This window comes from Pithys albifrons, chromosome 1, assembly GCF_047495875.1.
Source record: "Pithys albifrons albifrons isolate INPA30051 chromosome 1, PitAlb_v1, whole genome shotgun sequence".
In the NCBI taxonomy this organism is placed as follows: domain Eukaryota; kingdom Metazoa; phylum Chordata; class Aves; order Passeriformes; family Thamnophilidae; genus Pithys; species Pithys albifrons.
Genome location: NC_092458.1, coordinates 89,176,155 through 89,198,193, shown reverse-complemented (window position 1 = coordinate 89,198,193; position 22,039 = coordinate 89,176,155). Strand labels below are relative to the sequence as shown.

The 22,039-nt window shown below is 36.6% G+C and overlaps 1 protein-coding gene across 5 annotated transcripts in view; it reads left to right on the top strand.

The window, feature by feature from the left end:
- STXBP5L (syntaxin binding protein 5L) overlaps positions 1–22,039 on the top strand; it is a 207,439-nt gene that overhangs the window by 54,899 nt on the left and 130,501 nt on the right. For all 5 annotated transcript variants that reach the window (XM_071559888.1, XM_071559870.1, XM_071559861.1 and 2 more), the window contains exon 3: positions 21,191–21,272. In XM_071559888.1, coding sequence (XP_071415989.1) covers positions 21,191–21,272 — 82 coding nt within the window. The remainder of the gene's footprint in view (positions 1–21,190; positions 21,273–22,039) is intronic.

Genomic DNA, 22,039 nt, shown 5'->3' with positions numbered 1-22,039 from the left:
AGCTGCAGAAAGATACTGGTTGACATTTGCATTATTAGTAGGGCTAATATTTTTTAGGGAGATTAGGCCTAAAGGGAAACAAGACTATCTTCTGTAGCTTCTCATTATGTAGCCTTACTTTGCTCTATGGTGTACAAATGTCTGAATACTCTTGTTTTCCTCTTGTCTCTGCTGTGTTCTTTCCACTTCCCATTTAGGAATCCATGAAAGTTTTCACACAGTGTAAGAACAGCTTCTGATAATTATCACTTTTTCATTCTAAAGAAATAAGCCCAGTGAACTATTTTACTGAAACTGAAATAAAAGGGAATTACAAGTTGATGGTGAAAGATAAATTACAGCTTTTGCTATTTTAATAAGTAGTATTTATTCACTTACAGAACCACATGAATATTTTCTGATTATGTAAGTTATAAGACATTCCACATTTTAAGGTACAAGTAGCAATAGCAGGAACCATTTAAAATTTGCAACTAATTAACTCATAAATTACTACTGTAGATCACAAAACAATTACAAGTGATACATAGCAATAAACAATCACTGTATTTTCCTTTTGCAGATTTACATATCTTTTAGAAAACTAATCCTGAATTTTCAAAATATTGCTGGTTTTACTACCTTGTTTATGTAGCACACTATGTATAGTTTTCATGGGTTTGGTACCTCACAGATACCTCAAAGGCATTAAGCCTTTCATAGGATTCTGGCCACAAAACCATTGTCACTGAAAACTGAATTTTCTAACATGGTATACACACATAAGTGTATGTTTGTATTTGACTTATACATATGTATTGTATTTATAATTGTATGTGTATATATAAGTCATAATGAGCAATAGTGTCCTGCATATAGAATAAGGCAGATGGTTCAATAGATCAAAATATATATGCATGTATGGACAATTCAGAATAAATAGATATCATAGAATCAATTGGGTTGGAAAAGACCTCCCAGATCATCAAGTCCAACCCTTGGTCCAACTCCAGTCCATTTACCAGATCATGGCACTCAGTGCCACGTCCAATCTCAGTTTAAAAACCTCCAGGGATGGGGAATCTGTATCTGTAGAATTTGATGAAATCTCTTGCTTTACCTCCAAATAGATAATTTGCAAAGGCTAGAAGATAACTTCATGTAAAAAATTCATCCAATTAAAAAAAAAACAAAACAACCCAAACCCTCAAAACATGGAAGTCATGAAAAAATCCTAGTTTTTAGTAATATAAAATAAGTATCTGAGGTGTTCTTTGAGGATTAGCATATTTAGTCAATCTGAGTATTTCTGAGTCTATGAAATAAAATAAAGATCTCAAAATAGCATATAAATAACGTATAGCCTGGTTTTAAGCATACTTATATATACCAGATATTGTAGTGAAGTAATTATATAAAGCTGTCTGCAGTTTTACTTCATTTTTGTTAAAGCCAATGAAAATAATAAATTGCTATATAGCTATACACTTTTAAAAATAGCTTATTAATCATGGGAATAATGCAATACCACAAAAATATCAGACATGTTATTGCATGACATACCTGAAAATATTAAAAATATCCCATATGCATCCCCAAGTTTCTTCCAGATGCCAAATCCCAAAACCTATGAATTATATTGAACAGCTGAAAGGGAGGCCTTCCTTTTACCTTACAGTGGTTCCATCTACATTCCTTGCTGGCTGTCTGGATCCCAGGGAGGCAGGTTGTGTCCCTGATTGCTGTAGAATCCTCTCATAAGTGGGAAGTTTCCACTTGGAGGGAATGGAAAGGAGGAAGTGGGAAACAACACTCCCAGGAGCTTGGGGTACAGATGGCCCTGGTGGAAGACAAAGAAGAGACTTTTTGTGGGAGCCAAAGAAGGGATTTCTTCTAACTTTGGAGCTGCATCACTCCCAACAGATCTGAGTTTTTATCCTTCCCCATGTTTTGGCTTGGATCTTTAGAAGAGTTGATGTCAGTGATCCTGAGCCCTTGGGGGACTCTGGAGGTCACCCAGTTGGGAGGAAAGGAGGAGGGCCAGTTTTCTCCTGTGTTCAGGATGGGAAATTTGCAGGAAGCACGGAGTCAAGGCTGTGCTGTGTTCTCTCCCGCCACTCTGGGGATATGTGTGAAGCAGTGCTTTGTGTTTTCCACAAATGCAAGCCTTTCTTTACTGCAGGCTTAGGTAGCTTTGCATAATTCAATGGATCTTCTCTTCTTACTCAGTGGCTACCTCTTTCTGCTCCCTTATCTTCTTGCTTAAGCAAAATGTAGTATGAAGGATTGGAAGAATTCCTGCTCTTCCTTATCTTTTATGATTACAAAATTGCCTTCAAGCTTGTCCTGAGTTCCCTACAGTTTCAAACTTTTAAAAAAATTAGTCTTAGTTGAGCAGTATTTGTCACCAAGCTGAGTCTTCAGAGATTGTGTTGATTTCTGCTTCAGTGACCTTTTTATTATGCACACCTGGAACAGATTCTGGGTCAGATTCTGTATCAGACATCAGAGCTTGGGGAACTAATTCAAGTGTGAGGTGACAAGCTCTCCTACCTGTGACATTTCAAATGTACTTTCTCATAAGTTATTAAAAGGACTAGATATGTGGTTAAGAGTGTTTTAGTCTGAAAAAGTGATCTTTCCTAATCACCACACACCTTTTTTGTTGTTGTTGTTGTTTTACTTTTTTTTCAAAAAGCACCCAACTGAAATGTATACTATAAAAATTGTTTTTCATTCTCTTCTGACTGCTGTGTTTGTGCTGGTCAAGAACACAATGACATTAACTTACAGAATAGAGTCCTACTTTCATGCTATATGACAGATGATGATAATATGGATTACAAAAAAATACTCTAATTTCAAAATATCAGGTCTGTTGCCTACCTGACATCATCTGTGGGGGGTTTTGTCCACCTGAAATGTGCTGGTTTAAAGGTAAACTGGCAGGATAAGTGAACCCAACACAAAAGAAATTAGAAGTTAGAGTTACAATTTAATAAAAACATTACAATAAATGCAATGATAGAAAGAGAAATTGGTTTTAACCCACAAACCCCGGATTTATAACCCAGCGCCCTGGGACACAAAGAGAATGGTGTTGGTTGGCCCCTGTGCTGAGCCCCATGTGGTTCCCTATAATCCAAAGTAAAAGGAAGGGAAAGAAAAACCTGTTGGTGAGGATGATGGCCTCAGTCATGTTGAGGTTCTGGTCCTCCTCTAGATCCAACAGATGGTTCCAGAAGTCTCCAGACCCCAAGATTATATATACTTGGGTTCAGGTGGGAATGCCCACTACCTCCCCTAGGTCAGGGAGTTCCACAATGGGTGATCTCACTCTGTGAGTCATGGGGTGTTTGGAATCGGGCACATCCCCTCAGGCTGGGTGTGAAAGTGCTCCTGGCTCCCTAGAAGGGAGATATCACAGCTCTTATCTCACAGGTGTCTTTCACATCCAACTTGTAGCCTGAGGGGTCAGGTGTGCCCTGGGCAGCTTCTGCAAATGGTCCATTGTTAACAGTTCATGAGAAATGACAGAGAGGGTTTAGAATACACAGCTTTGGTCACACCCACACAGTGATAAACTGGTCTCAGCTGCTGAACGAGGACAAGAAATTTTTCACAGACTTTGTTTTAATGCAGCTTATAAAGTTAGATAATCAAAAGCATTTTGTCTGAAGTCTAATAAATTCTTTGTTATTTTATATGTTATCATAAATTGTTAGTGAAAGTCAGGGAATTGGCTGCACAAGGCGAGAATTCTGTGTCTAATGAAAAATCAGTCACAGTTGTTAAAGGTTAGTAATGTTTCACTTCTTGAAAAATTACACTGTTGTGCTTGGAAGATATTTAATTTTTTAGTGTATAGCAAAGATCTTATTTCCAAATGTTTAGGTGCTTTCTTTGAAAAAATAAATTTAGTGTCATTTGCTAATAATACAGTAATGCTTGTGTGTTTTCTCTTTTTCTTTCTTTCTCAGTAATCAGAAAAAAATAAGGGAACTTCTAAACTACAATCACATTGATGTTCTTCATACAGATTAACCCACAAAATAAGAGGTTCTGTTAGAGCTGACAAAAACATTCCTCAACTTCTTCTTGGTGCTTGAATACAAAACCCTCAATGATGCCATCAATCAATGTAATAGAAATATGTGACTAATAGAGTAATTTTATAGCTAATGAATGTTCTCAAAGAACCTGCTTTATGACATTTTTCTACATTCACTTCAGAGGTGATACAGGGATTTTTCTGTAGCTAAAAGTCCAGTTTTGAATATGATAGAAGTCAGACAGCTGAGATAACTGTTATTTTGATCCACAGAGTGCACAAGAATGGCCTGTAAATCAGAAAGGTCTACCTATCTTTTTAATGACATGTTGCTTTAGAAGCCAGGACTGGGGAGAAATGGAAGAGACAGCAAAATAATTAACATTGGAAAATCCATTGCCTGAAAGGAAGTGTCCCCAAAATGTCCTAAAATTTATCTGGCAGTCTCTCCCTCCCTGCTGTATAATATCAGAGCCTGTGATTGTACCAACTGGATACAGTTCATTACTTTTCTGGCAGCCTTCTTAGTTAGGAAGCACACAACTCTGATAGGTACCAGCCCAAACCATCCCAGAAGATCCATTACTTTTGTGAGTAGCAGCAGTTAGACTTCCTACCTGCCATGCAATGCCATGGCTCAGTCTAATCTTTACCAGGAAAGAAGGTGCAAAGAAGAGTTTGTATTTATTTTTTTCTGTTCCTAGGGCATACTCACTGCTCCAGGACTTAATGATGATGGTATTGGGAGACCACTAAATTGCTTCATATTCAGGGACAAGGCTGTCTTCTCGTGAAGCAGCTGGCAATTTAGATAAAGATAAAATTACCAGATTTACTTCTCATGAAGAATCAGAATGCATGTCTTATTTTTTTGAGAAGTGATCGAATGCTATACCTACCTACTTATGATTCTGTAGTTTAATGTGGGGGTTATTTTTTAGATAATTGGTTGATTGCCTTACCAACAGGAGTGTGTGGTAATGTCACTGAAGTTTAACAGCTGACTGCTACATTACTAGTTTAATTCTGCACGGGTAGTTGAGTTATTTCTTATAGTAGAGGTATAAATTACCAGTGTGTGAAATCCAGATTAGGGCTATAGAACCAGAATGTAGTGCTTATTAGGGAAACTTTCACTGTTTCCTCTCTTTTTTTCTTGCCTTATGTTTTTGGGAATGTGAAAGACAACTGTAGAAATCTTGATAGATGTACAGGAGAGACACAAAAACTGTTTGGCTGGAAGAAATGTGTTATAACGAGGGTCTTGAGGATCTCAGCCTGATTTAGTTTATTAAAAAGAAGACTGAATGATGGTTTAACTGCTTTGTACATGTCCTTTTGCAGGAATAAAATGGCTACTTAAAAGATTTTTTTACCCTAATAGAGAAAAATATTAGTGGCTTGAAATTAAAGTCTGACTAATTGCCCTAATATTTTTAGGAATATGTGTTCTTAGTCTTTGAAATTAATTACCAAGGAAAGTCATATGGTCTTCATTTTTTGAAATCTTGAACTTTATTGCCTTTCTGGAAGCCAGGCTTTTGTTAAACAGAGAGTATTTTATTCACTGAGCTAATACAAGAGGTTGGAATAGATATTTTCATGCTCCAACAACCAAGAAAATTTGCTTTTTATCCATTCACTGTCAGAGAATTTTAGTTCTAAAACTTCAATTTCAGCCAGGATATTTTTATAGTACTTTATTGGGTTTTTTGGTTTTGTTTTTAAATTCTTGCACTTTGTTTTAATGCTAATCTAGCAATTCTAGCATATTTGCAGAATTGGAGCTGGTAATAGAAGAGAGCTAATGATGAAAGAATGTTTTAGTAAGAGCTTTAGTTAGCCAATCAATAATTGACTACTTGTACCTTTTATAATACCATGATATGTTACACAGTGTTCTGAAATAGATTCAGCTCTAGAAGTGAGGGAGCCTTGGAAAATTAAGAATGAATCTAGTTCAGGTTTCATAATCGGTCTTGGAAAAAAATGTCAAAACATACCTAAATTCATGCAGGACACTTTGATATGCAAAGTGCCTTAGTGCAGAGCTTGGAATTTGTGGTATTTAACTCAAGCAAGGCTTAAAACAACCAAGGAGTTGCCCTGATTTATGCTTTTCCACCTGTATTTCTACCAGGCCTTTGCTAGTAAACAGTTATCATTGATTTGCTCGTCACCATTTCCTTATTTGAAGAATTGGAAGAATTTCTTCTCTTCAGGAGGCTGCAGAGCACTGACAGCAGGGCCCAGCTGTGGCATTTGCTTTGTGCCAGACTGACAGCATCAGTGGGGATGATGCCTACGGATTTTAGTGTGTTTTTGTAGATTTTTAGAATCATGTAAGTTGCATAAATTCTTCTAGGTTGCTCACATCCTGAAGTCAGTTACTAAAGCTCTTTCTCACAAAATTGTGAGCTTTCATAAGCTCTGCCAAGTCCGTGGTGTTTGTGAGAAGCCACCTGTAGATGTATGTATGTATGGCCAGACTTGGCGAACACAGATTTGGGCAGGGCTCTCCCCACGTGCCCTTCCAGCCTGCGCAGGGGATGTTTTAGGTGAGGCACAGCGTGCACAGAAGTGGCCCCACCGTTTCAGTCCTGAGGTCCATTTGCCACGGCTGAGTGAGCTTGGACAGTGACAGGGAAGTCCTCGGGACTGTCACAGCCCCCGGTACTAACCGGGGCTGACCCTGCTGAGCATCCGAGATGTGACCGGATGGGATGACAGGGAGGCATTGAACTGCCAGGGGACGGTCCCCACTGAGACTTGAACTCAGGTCCTTGGGATTCAGAGTCCAGAGTGCTCTCCTTTACACCACAGGACCGCCCTACCTGTAGATAGCGGTCTAGAGGTCCTGGAAGATCTCCAAGGGGCAGATCTGAGGATCCCTATGGGTGGGGCACAGAGGGAAATGAAGATCATGATTGGTTAATGATATCTCATATGTAAATTACTAGAGAAGTCATAAAATTGTGACATTCCTGGTCACGTGAGTGCAGACCTCCTGGTGTGCGCCTAAGAAGCTTCTAAGAAAGATAACCTATATATCTTTCTCCATTAAACCTGTTTTTGAGTGTCTATCTTCACAGGAATAGGCAACAGGGGTATCATTGTGGGACAAATATGGCCAGTACCTTGAGTATTTTGTTTCCAAAAATAGGGTTTGTTACAAGGAAGAGAGTTCTAAAGAACATCACAGTAGAGTGCATTGAAGTTGTTCTCATTGTTCTGGACTCATGTTAAGTAAAGCAGGATATGCACAGTGCATGTCCACCCACAAGCATGACTATCTTGAAGTTGACAGAAACTTGGGGTATTATCTGTATTACTTAAAACAATCTCTTCCCAAGCCCACAAGGAATAGCAAGAACCAAAAAAACTCCTTTCCCCTGGACCTCAAAAGAGCTATTTTCCTCTTTCAGCCATCGTAGACAGTAGTAAAGATGGGGCAGAGCATCTAGAATAGAGAAAACATCAAATCTGGCATTGTAAATTAGTTCCTTATCACATTTTATTCCAGGATCCTATTAATTAACAAACAAATACAGCAGAGAAATAATGTGTAGTGTGTATATTCAGTGAACAGAAGAAATCCTTGTACTTTTCAGATGAAACAAAGTCATTGCAGTAGTGATTGGAGCAGCAGGCAGATTGTACCCTCATTGCAGAGGTATAATTTGGAGGAAATGAAAGAAAATCACAAGTATTTTCTGTCAAGTGGTAGTAAAGAAAAAGAATAGTTTAACTTGTAACCCTGGATTCTACTGTGATGTGGATTCTCATTGCAAAAATTAACCCTCCTAAAGTGGGTACACAACCTTTTCTATTGTCTTTAATGTATTGACTTTATTATGTTCTGATTTTCAAAATAAAAATGTGTGAAACGTATAGTATATATGTGAGTTATTAGGCTGATAAACCATTCAGATAATGTTAATTGCTAACTGATAAATATTGTTGAATCTATTATTTTTTTATGTCAGAGGGACCCCTTAAAATTTTATACTATCGCTATCATTTTACAGTACCATTAATAATAAGTCTGACAGATGATTAGTGGGAAATTAATACGAATGCTAGAGATTAGAATAGGCTGTGGAAAATATAAATGTGTTTGTGATTTGGATTTAAAATCTGCTTTGGTGTGCATGCCTTAGTTTAAAAAAAAATCATGATTTTATTATGGGCTTATAGAAATCGTGTTGAGCAACCAACGCCATCTCACTCTTTGTGGTCAGGGAAATGCAAATCTCAGTCCCAGAAAAAGCTTTGGTATGGTGAATTTACAGTTCTCTTATTCTTGGCAGGATCACCATGGGAATGTTTGTCGATAAGGCACAGCTAGAGCTCCTTCTCACAAACTGACTGTTTTAAACCAGACAAAATTGAAATCCAGCCACAAGAAAAACAGGACACTGACTAGGGTAGCAGAGGCCTGATTTAGGAATTAGCCTCTTTTATGTGTATAGAACTGAACTCATTGGCAAATATCTAGAAAAGAAAATTTCACATGGGGTGCAACAGTAGAGGACTTCTTTTGTGTTTTTCATGTTCTCATGGGAAAATGTGTATAGATATCAAATAAACATGTTCTACATAATGATAGCTTGACTTGCAGGAAGGTAGTTGTAGATAGAGTTTCAGGTTCTGATGCCTTGTCTGTCAGAGAGGAGCAGGGACATTCAGCAAGAATAACCATTTGCCTTTAAACATGGTCAGTTTGGCATCATCCCTTTTAGAGGCATTTCTTCTCCCAGGCACTCAGCAATACAACAAGGGGAAACGGGCTCAAGCTCTGCCACGGGAAATTTAAGTTGGAGATCAGAAAAAAATTCTTTGCAGAGAGAGTAGTCAGGCATTGGAATGGGCTGCCCAGAGAGGTGGTGGATTCCCCAGCCCTGGAGGTTTTTAAACTGAGATTGGCCGTGGCACTGAGTGCCATGATCTGGTAAAGGGACTGGAGTTGGACCAAGGGTTGGACTTGATGATCTCAGAGGTCTTTTCCAACCCAATCGATTCTATGATTCTATGATTCTCTTTCCATTTACTTACTAATCTGTTCAGTTTTTCATTCTTCAAATTAGTGTTATGATGTAAAACCTGCAAACTATGTAACTTTATCCAAGCTATGGCCTTACATTTTTATCACATATTAGGATGTTAGTATATCTCATATTTAAGAGAGATCCATCAATAAATTTGGACAAGGAAGCCTCCAAGCATTCTCAGTAGCTGTGAGTACATCTTGTCAATGCTTGTTCTAATACATCAGTATTCTCAGAAGACCTCATAAAGCTCCTGCATTATCTGTACAGATACTGCATTTCCTTGTGCAAACCTGAACTCTAAATCTGTTTATCTTCTCTTTAAAAGTTCTGCATCCTTCCAAAGTATTAAAATCACAACAGGAGAAGTCTGTGTTGAAAACTGGGGATTTTATTCTTGTTTAGGATTTTTTGTTTTGTTTTGGGTTTTTTTTTCACACCTTGTCTGGAGTGGGTCAGAAAGTAAATTTTTTTTTTTTGCTGCCATTCTGTAATTTTTAAGTATTTTTTGCATTACAAAGTTCTGGTTGTCCTTTGCCGATTCAGTGACTTTCTGGTAGGAATGATCACATTTTTCTGCCTCTTGCAAGCACTAATCTTCTTTCCTTGCTATTTTCATATTTCTCTCCTCTCTTTTAGACATTTCTCTCTATCCCAGTATGTTTGTGTGTGTGCATCCACTTGTCTTTTCCAATCTGATTTAGCACATATATTGTGGTCATGTTCCACAGAGCATTCCTTAATAAATATATATTCATGTGGAAAATTGATAGACTCTTGAGCTTCAAGTATTGGAAAATTCTTGCTTGTTTTTATAAATTAAGCCACAGGGTGAGGGGCAACAACTGCAAGTGGACAGTCCAGTTTCCAAATTGAGAATCACCCTAATTTTTCATAGACAGACATTTATGTGCATTGAAGTGAAACAGAGATAAAAAACTCTCTTTCCCTATACTTTGCTTCATATCAGCCTTTTGTATTTATATTTGTACCTACTCCACATTTAATCTAAATGTTAGTTTTTAATTTGGAAAAACAGTGCTTGGTAAAAATCCCCCTTTCATTCCCAGGTAGATTAGTCAATTTGCATTAGTGAAAAAAATGTAGAGGTGCAGAAACAGAAAGGGGATTTTTGTGATTATTGTTTGTGGGATGGAATAGAATAGATATAGCTTTTATGTTAGTGAATATTCAGTAGTGTTTCTAAGGGTTTCAAAGAATGAAAGCTGACCACCTCTATGTTTAACCTCTCTAAGAAGATTCCTGTTTTGACTTTCATATTAGTGAGAGTCAAAGACTTTAACTAATCAGTGGTCTCTCTTTCTTATCCTTCCTACAGTTTATATACTAAATTTTCAAGATGGCCCTATGAGTACTATCTCCAGCTTCTGAAAATCAGTGTGGGGAGAAGCTGATGCAGTTGTTGTGTGTGTACACTGCTAAGCTGGATTTCTTTTTGTTTTACTCCAGGTTTCTCTTCTCTTTTGCTCATGCTACATGTATGATAGATTCCTCTTAGGGTTCTGTTTAGACTGGAAAAGCTATCCCTCCCTAGATGAAATCTAGCTTAATAATTGAAATTATTATGTGAATGTCTCCAGTAGGCAGTCTGGATGGGCTACACGGTTCCTTGCTTCCTCTGCCCAGGTTGTTTCACTGCAGGCTTCCTGCCTCACATCACACTGCAGAAACGCAAATTAGGGTGAGTTTAAGGCATTTTTATCATTGTCCTGAGCAGAGACCAGGGCCCTGGTAGTGTGTGATACTGTCCTATGCTGGATCTGCAGCTGTTACTGCAGATCTGCTTCCTGACATAGATAACAAACCCAGTAGGTTTGCCAAAGATTATAGCAGTGGTGGAACAGGGCTGGATTGATGGTCATCCAGACTCAACAGCCTCTGCTGGATCTCTTCACTCTGCAGAGAGGGATTTGGATTATTGGAAGCCACCACCCCCACTAGCACCATCTTACTGTCAGTTGCCTGGCACAGTCTCAGAATGACAGACACACTTCAACTGTGGCAGCGTTTCAGCTCTCTCAAATTCTGCAAAGAATAATCCTATAAAGGGAGGCAAAGCTCTTAGTCTCTTTAATTTGAATTGCCAAGGAAATGTACAAGTAATTTTGATCCCTTTTGATTCTTGTCCAACTAGAATTGGGTTATTCTGCAATAATACCATATTAGTGTGTTAAGTTCTGAAGCAGTGTCCTGCTTCACTGAAACATGCAGACTTCCAGTAATTGGCATGGAAAAACTGGGATCCTGAGAGATTGCTGCTATGTCCTCTTTTATTCCCAGAAAGTAGTCAGTCTTTTCTTAAAATGCAAATGCTCCTTGGAAGTTATTCAGTATTCACCAACTATGCTTTCAAACCTGTACTCGTGTTTTAACCCATGTTAACTAATGTGATTATAACTTTTAATTAGAATAAAACATAAATGCTTATTACAGCTGACATTAAACATGAACATTGTTTGTGTAATGCAATCTACAAATGTCTGTGGAAAAGTCATAGTCCATACCCATTTACACCCAAAGGCTTCCTGAAGTACATTTTAACTAGTTGTTGGTTACCTATTTCATGTATATTGAATGGAAGGGCTGAGTAACTGTGGTCTATATGGTACTTTATTTCAATATCTGATAGAATAATTATGTTGCCAGAAGGATTATAAAAGTGATAAATGTAGATACCATTTAACCTGTATCTTGCATTAGAAAAAAAAGTGTAATTTGTAATTCTATGTAATCTGTTGCTGAAAGCTTTTCTTAAAAAACATAAGAGTTTTACAACAGTAGAAGATAAAATTATTTAAGGTTGACTGATATTTGGAATGCCTTTCAACATAGGCACATTTATAGTGTCAGTTATACTGAACTAAACCTAAGAATAAAACCCACTGGATGATTCATTGAAATTTGTCAAATACTAAATTAAATTTACTTCAATTAAATTATTATTTTTTTCTAATTTTATTTATTAATATTTGAATAGCTTCATTTCCAATTTTGGCTTCTGTTGATAGTGTGTGTTCCTGCGTGTTTTGCATTACCATCCCTGCTTAACAAATGAAATTCTAGAGTAGCATCTTTCTTTATTAAGAGTTAAAAATAATATATTGATTGGCAAAAGAGCTGAATATTAACACAGCTGAACTGAAATTTATAGAAATGTCATTTTTCTGTTTTTCTGGGGGAGGAATGAAATTACTGCTTGGTTTAATATATTGAACTTCCATTTAAGAAGTTTTTGAATGTGAAATATTTTCTATGTTGAACCAGAAACCTCTTGGAATCGTCCAATACTAAATAGATGCTAATAGAGCTGACGCACTGGGTGAATTTGAGGAATTGCTCATCAGCTGACTAATAAGCTGTGAGCAGTTTCCTGTTAAGTAATAAAATTATTTAATGTTTAGACAGCACTGCTCTGCCTAAAAAGAATATGGTGTATGACCTCAGCATTTATATTATCTTGTGGTTGGATAAACACTGAAACGTTTGAATGAGAGTCTTTTAAAGTATTTCTTTTGGCATATTGATGTTATAGAGCACATTCCTTGGAACAATGTAGACATTCAAACAATCAGGCAAATGAATCTCTAAACCACTTCCCACTTCCAAAGCCTGAGTCAAGATCAGGTGGCATCTTTCTCAATACATTAGTACCTGTGTGTTGGTGCATTTCTTTCTGACCAAAGTGCCTTGCATAATGTATCTCTCTAAGGATATACATAAGTATACTTAAAACTCCTAGTCAAAAGAAAGTGTTCTGTGCTGTCATGCATGGAAATTTTCTGATATATTACCAAATAAGACCAAAAATGCGTCATCCAACAGTCCACTTTTACTTTAGTGCCTCAGGATTATATTTGCACAGTATACCTTGCTGCTTACTCCAGCACAATCAGAAAACTTAACAGAATGATTATTTAATTTTATTTATAAAGTTGAGTTTGTACAGTAAATATGTGAATCAGAATGCATGCTCTGCTAATGATCTATCATTGGATGATCACTTTTATAACCTTTTAACCATCTTGATAGCTTGTAGTCCAGAGATTTTCAGGGATTAAGTTTCTCAAAATTAACTCTGGGATTATTTGCTGTTTTAGCAGGTGGTTGTAAATTTAACTTTGGAAGAAAAGAGGTTTATTGTAGAAAACAATTATTTTATGTTTAAAGGGCTTTCTGAATGCCTTGTTAAGATGCTCATAATCTTTCAGGGCAGTATAGAATTATCTCACTGTTTCAGTAGAAATCTTTCACTCTTTCAGTTCAGTGTTGATTTGTTGATAAGACTAAGCAAAGTAGTTTTGGGTGGATCTTAGCATCCGATAAGAGTAAAATCTAGGACATTTTTGTTGCAGGACTGAGCCCAAAATTTTCCATAAAAAGTAGTCATATTGTGCTCCCAATTTCTTCTGCTTTGGCTTAACTGTGAGTAACACAACAGTGTGCAAGGCAGCATCTGCCTTAAAACTCTGTAATTGCTCTTGGGGCACAGAACTATAGTTGGGTGGGACTCGCTGCTGTGAAGTACCTGGCATGAACAATTAGCCAGATGTAACAGGGACGACAACTGTTAATTATCCTATCACCATTGAACAAAGAAGTTTTTCTTCCCCCTAGCTGTATTAGCCAAAACAGTGAAACAATTTCAGATAAGAGGGACCATTATTTAACCACCTGCTCTTGTCTCCTGTAGACTACATAATTTGCCATAGGACCTTCATTGCCTCATTCCTAGTCTGGTGGTTGGGCCTGGAAGCAGCATTTGGGAAAACATGCAGTCTTGCTTTCAGGATTCCAGCAATGGCTCAGGGTAGTGTGTATCTCAAGCTCTGTCATGATATGAATGAAGGCTTAGGATACCATTTTACTTGTATAGCTTTTCCATAGCAACTAGAGGAGAAACTCATGTTTGGGGAAATTTAGTTTTAGTTGCATTTAGTTTTACCTTTTTTAGAAAGACTTATTATGTGATCACTTTTCATTCTCTATCTTTTGTTGCCACCAGTTGTTCTTCATAACTGGCAGCTATGAAGAAAATCTGTGGTCTGGTGATTACTAATTGCTAAAAATTCAGTGATCACTTCAAAAAATCACTGCTTTAGGAAAATAAAAGAAATCTGAAGCTTTGACTTTGTGTACAGTTTATATAGATAGTCTTCCATTTTTGCTTGAAAAGCACAAGGAAAACTTCCTTTAACCTTCTCTAAACCTGTTATCAGCAAATTCGGTGGTAGAGTGTACAAACAGGAAAAACAAATAGTAACACAACGTTTGTGTTTAAATTTTAAATGCAGTTGGTTTTCATGTGAAATCATTGTAGATGGATGCATTTGTCTTCAGTGACTGCACATGTGATAACCTGCATCTGTTATGTGTGTTCTGGGTGTAAAGATACACATAGAACAAATACTGTGTTAAATATTAATATCTGAAGGCTGGGTAAAAAATAAAACTAAAATAGCTGAGTTAAAGCTACCTGCTTGGTTTCTCTGGTAAGACAGAGTGTGTTAGACTACCATCTAACAACAGATGGGCAGCAAATGGTATGATTTGCATAGTCCTCCTGAAAGGCAGTAAATTGAATAAAATGCAGTTGTGTTGCCAATTTTTTTATCTATGTCTCTATATGTTGTTGCTCAGGATCTTGGTTACGTAAAATGCTTTTCTGGCTTTAGAACACACAGCCCTCTCATTTGTGTCTGTTTAGTTTTCCATAACCTTCAGTGTGCATTAGGGCAAGAGTATTACTCTGTCCCAGCTCATTCTCTCCAGAGCTTTTTACCAGATGTGTTTGAAAACAAGTTTTACAGATACGTTCCTCCTTCTATTCCCATATTTGTCATTCCTTTGACTGAGCTTGTGTCTGCATTTGTAAACTTGTCTGAAACGCTTAGCCCCTGTGAATACAATCAATTATACTCTTCACTCACTTCTATAGATTTCAGTTTTCTCTCATGGTTGCCTTTCTCAATTTTATTTGTATGTGTCAGTGAACTTGCTGAGGTTTATGACAACATGGGAAAAAAGAAGAAGACACTGTAAATGCAACTTTATAGTGTTGCTTTTTTACTACTGCATGAAGTACAACCTCAAAATATAGATCTTTCAGGGTAGCTGCCTGGCAATGTGGAGCTTTTACAGGTGAGTAACTAAATGCCTTCTGTTTTGGAAGTGAATTTAGAGCTAGGAAGTTCCTGTTAATCATTATGTGTGTGTGTGTGTATAGATAGATAGGTAGATAGGTAGATAGGTAGGTAGATAGATAGATAGATAGATAGATAGATAGATAGATAGATAGATTAGATAGATAGATAGACAGACAGACAGACAGACATGCATTTGCAAAAGAAAAGTGAAAATTATGATGCTTCACAATTGGAACATGGTATTATTCACCTACACGTGAACTAGATGATCTTTAAGGTCCCTTCCAACCCAAGCCACTCTGTGATTCTGTGATTCTATGTTATTTGCAAAACATTGCTAGAGTCATTACTCTGAGCAATTCTTTTCACAATTTACTACTTCAGGTTTAGGGTTGAATGAGTTCAATCACATGGCGATTGTATTTGTATTCTGTTTCTGGAACAAATGTGTCCCAAAATGACAAGGCAGTCCTATTCAGGAGAGATGAAAATATGTAGTCCTATGAGTTTTGCTAATTCTCAAGGTATCTGTAGATACATTAGAAATAAAATAGCTTCTAAATTCATAGGAATAAAAAATTGTGAATAGTGTGGATGTAAATTTGCATTTTAATTCATATTTTTCATAGGATTCATTCAGCTGTCTGGCTGTAGTCTATATAAATATAGACTTGCCATTTAATACAAGTTTTTTGGAAGCTTTAACCTGGAAGATATCAAAGTTCCCAAAAGCAAATTTTTCAGCCAGTGTAGATCATAATGGATATTTAACTTTTCCTGAGATTAACTCTTCCATTATTTGTATGCATGAACAGAAAAATCTATGTCAAGAAAAATAATCAGATGAAGGTCATAGTGGACTAAAATCTTATGCTTATTTGGTGCCAAAAAAGTTTAAAGGAGCTCATTGTAAAACTGAATCCTTCTGTGTTTAAACTAAAAGCCACCAAGAGTTAAATTTTTATGTAGCAGTGCCCAGTGAATCTACAGCAAACAGAAGGCCGTAAAAACTAGGATTAGGTTACTGGTCCTTTCTAAGGAATTGAGGGAGCCCAACACATGCAGTTAGCAAAATGAAGGTTGGTCAAGGGGCTCTTATTTTTTTCAAAGCAATGGAAAAGTCTCAAAAACCATACACAGTATGATTTTTCAATTTGTTATAGTAATAAAGAGGTGTTAGATACACATATTGAAAATTATATTGAATATAAGAAATAATAAAATGCCATATACTTTTTTACATTGTATTAAAGAAACCATTACCAAGATGATGTGTAGCTCTGGTTTTTATAGTTGAAAAAAGCTGAGCACACATTGTAGATCATGTATGAAAATGCATAGCAACTATTCAAGAGCTAAAAAAATTGCTGGTGACATGAAAATAAAGGAGCTCAGGGTATTTTGGTTTTATTTATGCAGAAGGTGGGTAAGATATAGCTTGTTCAAAGTTTCAAAGCAGGAAATTTCTGGTAATAGAAAGTAATTTAATTTAGCATTAGAAAGTTATTTAATTTAGCATAAAAAGGCATCATAAGATGCAAAGGCTTGAAACAAAAGCTAAATGTATTGATTCTACATACAGTGTGACATTCTTAATAGTGAGGATAACAAAACACTGGAGACATACACTTCAGAAATCAAAAAGACTATCTCATGTAAACAGAGAAAAACTCAGGCTGAATTCCATTTGAAGGACAAAACCCAGGACTGTGGCATTTATTTGTACCAGAATATGCACTGTCCTTAGCCGACTGAAAATCTCTGTGTGTGAGACTTGCAGAAACTCCACGAAGGAACTGTAAAACTATATATTCCAGGAGATGAAAGTAGCTATATTTGGAACTGCAAATCTAGGTGCTAAAGGTGACCTTTTCATATTTGTTATGTTTTGACAGAATTCATCCTGTGACACAGATACAAGTGACTAACCTTCTGATTGGTTTAGTTGGTTAGTGATGTGCTTGAATTCTTTGATCATTGTAGTACTTGATTATTTTGATAAACACATTGGTGCTTTTTTAACTGATAAATCCCTTGATACAGTGGGATAAGTCTTCTGCAAGAAAAAGCTGTCCTATATTTGAGTTACACACTAAATCAATGTTACAGTTGGTTTATATAATGGCGTAACACCAACCCACAAGTATCTGCTTGTAGGGTGCTGCACAGTCCTACTCAAACCTGTACCAGCCAGTGCAGATCAGATGACAAGCCTCCTTCAAGCAGCAATGCTACTTCTGCAGCACCCCTCAAATCCCCAGGGTTTAAAAGGGGAGGCTATAAATGGAGATTGCCCATTGCTATGTGTGTCTTTTTAACAAAACCGTGATTGTGACACTATGGGGTCTGCTTAATAATTGTAACTTCTTACTTCTTATCTGTATGTAGATTGCTTTTAGTCTGTATGTAGATTGCTTTTAGTCTTTTCTTCTATGGAAGAAGTTAGTTAAGTAATCAAAAACATTTAGAGCTGCTTATTTACATAGCTTGACATCATTTTCTTCTAGGGAAGAGTTTTGGTTTTGAAAAAGATGCCATATCTAATTTAAGAGTTTTCACTTTACAGAGAGTATCTGTTAACTGCCTTGGTATGCCTTGGAAGGAGATTCTTTATGATACATTTATGCCTTCACTTGCTTGTCCTTGAAAAGAGGAACGAATCAGACTGCAGTTCTTGTGACTGCAATAAGACTTAGTCTCACACTACCGAAGAATCACCCATCCTAATGAAGAAAAACATGTCTTACCTCAGCACCTTCTGGTCATAGGAAGTTGAATACCTGCTATGAGTAACACTTATCTCACTTTCAGGGGTCAGTTCTAAAGGATCTACATTTTTACTTCTCAGTGAACACACAAGACTTTCAAGTCTTTGGATTAGTACTAAACTCTAAGAAGAATGAGACTTGTCAGGTCCATCTGTATCATCAAGTATGGACATGACACAAGGGTATCAGATCTACACTAACCAATCTTTGCACAAGTCCAAAAGGCTTTCAAGAAGGAGTCTGAATGAGGTTGTAATACTGAGAAATGGAAATTTTCCTTAACTTGTGGTGGAATGGCCCAAGATATGGGAGTGTAAATTCTTGGTTAATAATGTATTGTGTTGTCATGGAAGTCTGCATCTTGGAAGCTGAATCCAAATACTTAAAATCAGGCATCTTAACAACTGATTTTTTTCTTCAAAATAATGTTTAGCTTTGGAATGTCAGGATTTTGAAATACTCTGTGAAAAAGTGTTGCATTCAAGTGAATGCAGAAAAAAAAAATCCTATTTCACTCACACAGGTCATAAAACCAGGATTAAATGTTGTTTTCAGAAAGTAAGAGTTTTCTGCTAGAATGTGATTACTGCCCCACTTTCCCTGCTTGATGTACATAATTCTTGTTCTACTTGTTTTGCTCTAGATCCCAACAGACATCCAGATTTAGTTTTCTTGTATGTATAAATTAGGATAATCTGGCATGTCTGTGAAGGCCCCTGGGAGATCCAACATACTGATAAGAGAGAAGATAGGACTGACTTTTATTCTTGAAGCTCATGGTGTCTACTTAGAGGTATTCAGATGTATTAACACCCTCTTTTAATATCCTTGGACATATCGCATTCTCTCTGATAGCCGTCATCTTCTAATGAAAAGGCAAAAGTAAAAAGAATAAATTCAGCCCCAAGCCTGAACTGTAGCTACTTCTGCTGTATGTTCTGGTAGAATACACTGTTATGAAAAGATTTGATAAGGTAAGGTTGTACTCTTCCGTGCTTGGCAGCAAAGCACAGAATTTGCAGAAGACGTGCCAAAGTGCCAAGAACATGTGCCAAGTCATCATATCTCTCCACTCCTTCTGCTGGAAGGACCTGACTGCAGCTCCCAGAATGTTTGGAAACGACCATCAGTGAGTGATAATACTGCTATTTAATCATCAGTTCTTACTTCAGGGTCATTGGCCAGACTGAAGCAGACAACACAATTTCTCTCTTATTTTAGTAATTTGTGAAGTATTTCAGGGTGAACACTGATGCATATAAATGTGAATTTTTGGAGAGTGCCTTATTTATTTGGAATATACTGAGTGAAATCATCCACTTTGTTAGGATGTTTCCTAGAAAACTGACTTAGCATGATACTGATGCTGAAGGGTGAAAGTGCCTTAATCAGGGCAAGGCTACTGCAGTTTTCATTAAGGGCAATCATTGACTAGTGCCATGTATTTGTACTGAATATTAAAGTCAAGTTAAAGGGAATTCACTTACCTGTTAAAACTTGAAGTTGGTTTGAAATCCCGAATGGGTTGGTTGCTTGCTTGCTTGCTTGGTTTTGCTGTTTCCTCTCATGTTACAACAGGTAGTTAAGAACAATATAAAAAAAGAGTATCCTAGAACAGTCATTCAAAATGGACCAGAAGATTGCCATCAACCCTTAAAAAAAATCTCAGGCTACAATACATCATTTTTGTCCATTTTAAGTAGGTTGCTTAAATGATGCTGGTTTTTATTATATTATCAGTTATGACTGTACTCAGAACTATAGTTTGGGAGCAAATGGCAAGTGGAGTTATTATTCACTTTTTTCCTATACCTTGCTGTTCTATAATGTACTTGTCATGTTTTATACAAAATTTTCATCTAGAGATACCTGTTTTATAAAACACCATCTCCAGTTTACAAATAAGGAAATGAAGGCACAGGGAAGAAAAGATAAGGTTTTTTCCCTAAGGTTACCCACTAGACCAGTTGGCAAAATCAAGAGTAGATCTCAGGTCTCTCAAGGTCAGTGGTACATTAAACTGCTTGTTTAACAACTGGAAAAGTAATTAATTCATACTTTAAATTTTTAAACCTCAAAGTTGCTAATTTAAGGATTATACTTTCCTGAGGCCAATGTTACAACAGTTTCCTGCATGCCTCTCCTCCTGGGACAGAGGAAGTAAAGATTCTGACATTGATCTGGAGGTAAAATAAGTGGACAATTGGCTTTTTTGCTCAGGATTTTACGATACTCTAATATGATAATACATTACAAGTAGGTAAGACTTTATGTTGTAGAATCTTGTTTCTGATCATAATCTTGATGTTTTTAATACTTATGAAGGTGTTTCACACAGCATGGTTGTTAATAATATATTTCATATTTCTCCTTTTGTTTTACTTCTTATCTTTGGTAATATTCTGGTACAGCAGTTTCTTGTTAAACTCTCTGACTCAGAAGGGAAAGGCCATCACTTAAATTAGGGAGATGGCAATTTATCATGGAGAGGAAAAATACCCCAAGATAACAGATAGAGAGCTGCATTCATGATATGTCTAGACAACAAGTGTGTCCGTGTCACTTCTGAGTGAACTCATTGGGTTGCCAGAAGCAATGGACCTGTGGCTTCACTCAGACTGGAGGTGGGACCAGGAAATGCAGTTCACAGGTAGAGTTGTGTAACTCTGCATGGCCCTGCACTGTTTTGTTGAGACAGAGACCAATAGTTACATGTGCACTTTTATCAAAGTGTGAAATGACTCACTCTAAAAATAATTTCCTTAGATTAAATAAACAAAACCTGCTGTAAAACGTTACTGACATTAGTCCTAAATTATTAATTTATAATGTCTTGATAAATACAAAAATCTGATACGTTCATGTGTTATATGAACCACTAAGGTATAAAAATAAATTTAAGATGCATCCTGACGAATTTGTGCATTAATTCATGTTCTTTATTTCACAGGCAAAAAATCCACAGGCAAGAACAGAGCATTCACAATTGCATGTGTTTCAAACCGATGATGTTGGTACTTTAATTAGAATAGTGGAAAGTCAGCATGAATTCTTTTGTAGAAAGCAAGAAGAATTGAGGTTAATTAAAGGTTAATTGGAGTTTAATTGGTAGTTCTTTTTTTCCCTCTTTACTTCTGGCAGTAACAGGAATGTTAGAATCCTTGACTTTGGTGGCAACAGATTGGGCAGGCCTGGTGTTGATTGCTACTGCCAACATGAAAGTGGTGCTGCAGTTCTGCAGCTCCAGTTCTTAATCAATGAGGTAAGGACATATTTACTCAGATTCTTCTGTATAACTTCAGTTGAATAAGTCAATTAATGTATTGTAATTGAGAGATACAACTTCTCACACCGACAAATTGTGCCAACAAGTAAGTGGCACACATCCAGAGGACGCTTAGCATACAGCCTTTTAGAAGACTATTGATGGGACTGCATAAAGGGAAAAGTATTGCCTTCATATATATCAATATAAAGCACTGAACAAAAGGCAGTCAATATATGAATGTGTGCAGGTAGATGTAAAATCCATTAAATTACTAAATATGCTTCACAGTGCTGTTTCAAAGAGAAATTAATAAATGAGCTAAATCTTTCTCTGGAAATATATTGATGGTTGTTGGCTGAAAACTCAATAGTTGGGGATATGCTATTACTTGAAACAAGGAAAAGCAATTGCAGAGGTCATCAATCAAACCATCATGCTTAGTCTTTGTAAATGGTTTGTTGAAATCAAGTTTAGACAACATAAAGAAACAGTGACAAATTATAACTTGCTCTGTGCAGAAGATTTCTGAAGATGGTAATAGGCATGAAGACTTTCTGGAGCATATAAATCAAGCTGTTTTTTTTAAGGATCTCATAACTTGGCCAAATCATATTCTGGTCGTAGTTCAGTTTTGATTAATTTTCTCTCATGACATAAAGAAACACTTTTGACAGTTTCAAGTCTTCTCTCTAAATGTGGAGATTTCAGAATTTCTCAGAGGAAGAGTTTTAGTTTTATGCTTTTTTAAACCTGAGAAATAT